The following is a 6,809-nucleotide window of genomic DNA, read 5'->3' as shown; positions in this document are numbered from 1 at the left end:
CTCTCATTGAATTTTAGAGTTTTATCCAGAAACCCTAAAAAACTAGCCCTAAGAGAGGTAATTTGGAATAATAATCCATATATCCTTCTGCTTCAAGAAACTTTGGGCGCTAGAGAAGAAGTCATAAAAGCTCTTGAAAATATTATGAATGGTTGGAGCATTCAGGCATTGGATGCAAAAGGCCAAATGGAAAGTTCAAAGTGTTGAATACCTGGGGGATGGACCAAGTCATGGGGATTGAAGTCTTCTCCCTTGAGCTCGGCACCAACCTGGTGATCCTAAACATTTATGGGCCTTGCCAGGGTAGAGCCCTTTTCTGTAAAACCCTTTTCTCTAAATCCCTGTTGAACAACCTTAATCTGGTGATCGGGGGAGATTTAAATTTCTCCATAGGCACGGCGAAAACTTGGGGCCCCTCAGCCAGGGAAGACCCGCTCTCAGATTTCTTTACAAACCTTATCAGAGAAAATAAGCTTCTGGACATAAATTTACTGAAGATAAGACCCACTTGGAGGAATAGGAGAATAGGGGAAGACCGAGTAGCAAAAAGATTGGATCGCTTTCTCCTGAGAGAGGAGGCAGCGACAAAGGTTCCAGCCTTCTGTCAGTGGGTGGGCAAAGGAGGAGCCTTCGACCATATGCCAATACTGTTAGAATTATCAAAATATCCCAAAAATCCGGCAACGCCTTTCAAATTTAATTTAGCTTGGTTACTAGAGGAGTCCTATAACTCCCTCTTCAAAGAAACATGGAGACCTATGAGGGACAATGACTCCAAGGACAAAGCTTTCCTTTTTATGGAAAACCTGAAACGCCTTAAAAAAGAAACTATGGCCTGGGCAAAGGCCAAGAAGCTGAAAGAGGATGAGGACCTCATACAAATAGGGAAAGAATTACAAATACTTGAAAGCCCAGAAGTTGATGGATATGAAACAAAAGAAAAAAGGGATAGAATAATGCAGCTGGAATCTCAAAGGAGAAAAATCCTATTAGCAAGAGAAGAACAATGGCGCTTGAAAAGCAGAGCCATCTGGCTAAAGGCAGGGGATGAGAACACAAAATTCTTCCATAATTATGCCAAAGGAAGGAAGAACTCGAACACTATTTGGTCCTTGAAGACAGAAGGAGGAAGTCAGGCAAGAACCTTTGAGGAACTCTCACAGATGGGAATTGGTCATTTCAAAAGTCTATTCACTGCCTGGCGGAAGTATCCCTTGCAGAAGTAATATGAACAACCCAAACCTTTCCTCGCTATGTGGACAAAGGGGATATCAATGACCTCATGGAGGAAGTCTCGAGGGGAGAGGTTGAAGGAATCCTAAAATCTATGCAAAAAGATAAGAGCCCTAGACCGGATGGATGGACGGTGGAACTGTTCCAACACTTCTTTGAGAAAATTGGAGGTGAACTGATAGAAGTAGTTGAAGAATCTAGAAGGAAAGGAGCAATCTACCCCCCTTTCAACTCAACCTTCATAGCCCTCATCCCTAAGAAAGAAGAACCTTCCTCATTCGAGGAGTTCAGACCAATCTCTCTTTGTAACTGTATCTACAAAATTATAGCAAAGGTGATCGCTGAAAGACTAAAGCCACTATTATCCAGGCATATATCAAAAGAACAGTTTGGATTCCTGGATGGGAGACAAATTCATGAATCGATTGGTGTAGCCCAGGAAACCATTCATAGGATCAAGCAAAAAAAAAGCAAAGGCACAATAGTGAAAATAGACCTTTCCAAAGCATATGACAGAATCAACTCGATGTACCTTCGTATGCTCCTCACCCACTTGGGCTTTCAAATAGACTTCATAAATTGGGTTATGGGATGCTTGACCAACGTGAGCTTTGTGGTGCTAATTAATGGGGCAGCATACACTTTCTTCCAAAGTCAAAGAGGGCTGAGACAAGGATGCCCCCCCATCCCCTTCTCTTCCTACTAGTAGCTAAAGGTCTCAATCAGCTGCTCTTAGAAGCCAAAAGGAAAGTTGAAATCAAAGGTTTGGAAGTGGCTGTCAATATGTATATAACCCATCTTCTGTTTGTGGACGACATCCTACTTTTTAGTAATGGAAGAAGGAGCAAAATAAAGGAACTAAAAAGGATTCTGGAACTCTTCCTAAAAGATACAGGAATGCAAGTGAACAAGGAAAAATCTCAATTGTTGTTAGAAGGGTTTAATAGACTGGAAGCACATCAAATAATAGAATATTTTCCATTTGAAGAGCGGAAGTTAGAAGACAGATTTAAATACCTGGGATTCTTTCTGAAACCAAATTCATACAAGAAATAGGATTGGCTTTGGCTAATAGCAAAAATAGAAGCGAGGATCAGCCATTGGAGCTTCAAATGGTTATCTAGAGCTGGCAGACTGACCCTCATAAAATCAGTCCTAATGGCTATACCAGTCCATTGGGCTTCACTTACCTGAGTTCCAAAAGGAATATTGGAAAAAATTAGAAGGGTCTGCTGTATATTCCTTTGGGTAGGATCAAAGGAGGAGTCGGTCTTGCCTTAGGTGGCATGGGAAAAGGTGGCAAGGCCAAAGGAGTGGGGGGCTGGGGAATCAAAGACTTAACAGCCTTTTCACTGTCTTTAGCAGCTATGCTGGGTGGAGATTAATAAATATGGAGAATATATGGACAATGGTGGTCAAGAGGAAATACATCGATCCCATTCCAATGGAGGAGTGGATTAGGAGTCTAATAAAAAAGAAGGGGAATGCTTCAGTGGTGTGGAAAGCCACTATAGATGCTTTTAAAATAATTGAACAAGGCCTGTCCTAGAAAGTAGGGAATGGAGAACAAGTCAGTATAGGAAAGGACCCATGGGTGGGATGCAACGAAGAATACTCACTTTCTCTGGGCCTCATTCATCAAGTCAACTCAAGAGGCATTTAGAACTTAAGCCAGATTAGGAATCCTAGCCACTCCACCATCTGGGGTCAAGCCCAACTATCAGGGATGAATCTAAACCTAAACCTAGAATAGAGGGAGGAATGGTACAACTACACCAAGGAACTGTCCAAGTCCAATGTCAGAGTAAGAGACAAACCAGATCAGTTGGTAAGGGCACATGTGGACACGGGCACTTATGCCCCTAAATTCGACTATAAATACCTTATGTAGAAAAAAGGTAGGGGGAATCAAGCCTGGTGGTTTACCTCCTTAGGAAACTGCAATTCCCTGCTAAGGCCTACATGTTCTTTTATTGTATTCTCAGGAAGAAGGTGCCAACCTGGGATGTATTGCAGAGATTCTTACAAATCGGGACCAAGAAGATGTGCCTTATGAAAAAATGATATTGAATCAATTCAACATATTTTTCTGGAATGCCCATACTCTAAGGAGGTATGGCAGGAAGTAGGGAGATTGATCCAACAGAGGGTGATATGGGAAGGAAGGTCTCTAGAAGAAGTTTGGCAGAGCTGGTGGAAGAATTTCCCGAAAGGGAATTTGAGGAACCTACCTCTTATCATTGCTTGGGGTATATGGTTAGCTTGAAACAAATGTATTTTTCAAGATCAAAACCCCTCGGTGGGAAATACAGTAGTGGGATGCACGAAAATTTACATAAGCATCCTTGAGCCAAGTCGGGAAGAGAAATCTCTCCCTGTAAGAGAGGAGAAAATAAAGGAAGGAGTGCCATGGGCCTATTTCGATGGGGCTTCCAATCAAAACAAAAAATGCAGGGCTAGGCTAGTAATACACCTAAACAATCATAGAAGACTCAAAGCCTCGGTGGGTTTGGGGAACGGATCAAATAATTTCGTAGAACTATCTGCCTTAAAACTCCTTCTATGTTGGTTAACCCACCTGGGAATACTCACGGTTCAGATCTTCGAGGACTCTATGAACATTACAAAATGGCTTATGGAGTGAGCAGATGTAAGAATTACATATTATCTCCATTGCTAGAAGAAACAAAACATTTAAAGTTTTTTTTTATTGATTTCTATCTATGTCACATATACAGGGAACGCAATGACACAGCAGACCAGCTTTCTAAAGCAGGTTTGCAATAAGATCTGGGCAGTTGGAAAATAGAGGAGGTTGATCGGGATGAGATCCATGTGTCGGATCAACCACCATATTCTTAATGCTCATATAATACTTAATGCTCTGTCACGGATATCCGCATCCTCACAGTTTTTTTATTATGCTTCAGCGTTCCTATTTTCAACAGAAGAGTTTTTTCATTACTTTTAAATGCATAAAACGTTTTTCAAAAACATCAAACATATAACAGAACCATTCTTGTTTTGGTTGTTTTCCTCTCTGAGGAGGCCCAAGAATGGCTCAGCCCTTTTTTCTTTAAGAGCACTCGGTAAAAATTCTGTTTCTTTTTGCTTTTTGGATACATGATGAATGCTCACAGACAACTGATCAAACAGGGTTGTTTTCCTCACTGAGGAGTCCCGGTTTTAAATATGATCAGTGATTTTCTAACAGTTAAAGTGAGATGGTAGAGTTGAAAGAAACTCAAACACCATTTCAGAAAAACTCTATGATCAGAAATCATACAGTTAATTGAATGCTTAAATGCATATACTATGTAACTTTTTATAAATCTTAATAAAAAGTTTGATTTTTTCCTTGGAAAAAAAAATATATTATTAAGTTTGAAATGATATTAAGCTTAAATAATAATAATAATAATGTACTATTAATACTAATAATTATATTATTATTATTATTATTATTATAAGAAACATAGTATTAAAAACTATAATATGTAAAACCCTCAAAACCTTTATATATATATTCAAGTTATGAAATACTAATTTTTTTTGTGGTGTTTTTAGTTTCTAAATTATGACCATGATCAATTATTTGAACATAAACTACAAAAAACGACTTTGTTTGGATATGTTTTATGAATATGGTTGACTATAGTATTTATCTATTAAATATTTTACTAATTGTGTATTAATGATTTATTTAATCTATTTATTATTTAATATTAATATCAATAAATATTAATACATTAATCTAAACATTTTTGATCTACTAGTTAGTTTTTCCAAAGGAAAAATCGCAATTTTATTAATGAAAACAAAATTACATGTTGTAGATGCTTGCAAGCATTCCATCATCTAGTCAAAGACTGATGATCATAAGTTCATACAAAATAATCAACTAACAGATGAAGAGAAAATATTAACCTTTTTTCCATTTCTTCTTTTCAACCTTCTACCATTCTCCTTAAGTTGGCATGCATGAGACAATAGGTAGTTGATTTCCTTCTTCTATTCTTGTAATTTCCTTGTTTGAATCAGAATTATATGAGACATGGTGACGTTTGTATCCGCTAGAGTACTTTACTTTAGGTATCCTCACTAGTTGTGTCGTAGGGACCTGTATTTCTATTGCTTCTCGAGAGGCTTCCCCTTTTCCTTCTTTTTCTTGTGTATTCTGGTTTTCCACATTGGAAATGGGATCCTTTTCTGCTTCATCATCTTCCTCTGTTGGCATATTAGAGGGAAATTTCCATCCTTTGGGTTTCTTTCCTAGTTTATTCTTCCTTCGTGACTCTTTCTTGGCATCACAGCACATGTTTTGTAGATATCATATTTGTTAGCATATTCAACATCTAAAGGTTGTATTCTCAAAATCTAGGAACTGAGTCCATCTTTGCTTGTTGTGTGACAAGTGAATGTGGTCTGGTAGGCCTTTACTGAGGTCCACATCCACACATATTTGGGAAAATGTATCGATTCATTCGTCCATTATTTGTGTTTTTGTATTTATGAATCATCCTAAGATATTCCCAATGCCTTCTAGAGCTTGGTGATGCCAAAAATGAAGGGGAAGTTTCTATAGCCTAACCCAAACCAGAATTCTTGATACAATCATGGTGTTTACATCAAAATATGGGAACCATGGGGTAATGAATACTCCCGTCGATCCCCAAAACCATAGACCTTCCTGAAAGACAAATTCTTGATCCTCCAATGATGCAAACTTTACTATGAAGAATCCCTTGGAGAAGACTTGTCTAATTGAGAAGATCCAATGGAAGAGGTCCATTGGTTTTGGCCAAAAACTGTTAAATCTACAGATGAGGGCTTGAGCTTTGTAATTTGTACAAAGATTGTTTGTTTCAGTAGATCTATAATCAGTTATGGGACATGATTCAATTTCTCCACTATAAAGGGACTGGGGATATTGTGTGTTCTTTATGGGTTTGTTGTAGCTTTTGGTTCCCCTTGGAGGACGTCTTTAAAGGATAGAAAACCATTTATATGTTCTTGATTTGGTAATGTACCTTGGGGTAAGCTAGAGCCAACACCACCTGCTCCCTTTAATTTACTTGATCCCATTGCTCCGCCTCTCAATCTCAGATTTAGGATGATGGTGGTTACAGGAAGAATGTTTTATTCATGTAGACTCTGATCATCCAACATAGATCTGCCACCACAGATTAGGTTTTGCTTATGTGATTGATAACCCAAATTTTGCATGATATTTTCATTTCTTTGAGAAACCTTATCAGATTCATGTACCCAAACTAATGATGATTTACCATAAGGGGTTTTTAAAAAAAAATGGAAAACATTATGTTCTTCTTGATCCAGGGAGTCATGTGATTCGGGCTCCGGTGCAGTGTCATATGATGATTTTGTTGCCTGTAGAAAAGATTGATATGAGGGCACAATCCTTGACTGCGAGTTCCTTATTACTTTGGGATCTATTATGTATGAGAGTAGATCTAAATAAAAGGGTTCCAAAAACCTCGGTTTTGATCCCGATCCATCTTGACTAATACTTATTGTGCATAAGATGGGTGGAGATCCTAGATCCGACAAGGGCG

General features: G+C 38.4%; 1 protein-coding gene across 1 annotated transcript; it reads left to right on the top strand.

Annotated features, from left to right (window-relative positions):
• The first annotated feature begins 230 nt into the window (after positions 1 to 230).
• LOC149146340 (uncharacterized) lies at positions 231 to 1,226 on the top strand. Its single transcript, XM_089452726.1, has one exon. It carries the CDS (start codon positions 231 to 233, stop codon positions 1,224 to 1,226), a length of 996 nt encoding a protein of 331 aa, XP_089308852.1.
• Positions 1,227 to 6,809: the final 5,583 nt, after the last annotated feature.

This window comes from Pinus tabuliformis, chromosome X (assembly GCF_031772625.1).
Source record: "Pinus tabuliformis cultivar Carrire ecotype Pingquan chromosome X, CPIR1, whole genome shotgun sequence".
Classification (NCBI taxonomy): Eukaryota; Viridiplantae; Streptophyta; class Pinopsida; order Pinales; family Pinaceae; genus Pinus; species Pinus tabuliformis.
The sequence above is the reverse complement of the archived record's forward strand: the minus strand, read 5'-3'. Positions and strand labels throughout refer to the sequence as shown.

Bases quoted from the DNA above. Each gene is read 5' to 3' on its own strand.
- LOC149146340 (XM_089452726.1), top strand. From the start codon at position 231: ATGGGGATTGAAGTCTTCTCCCTTGAGCTCGGCACCAACCTGGTGATC.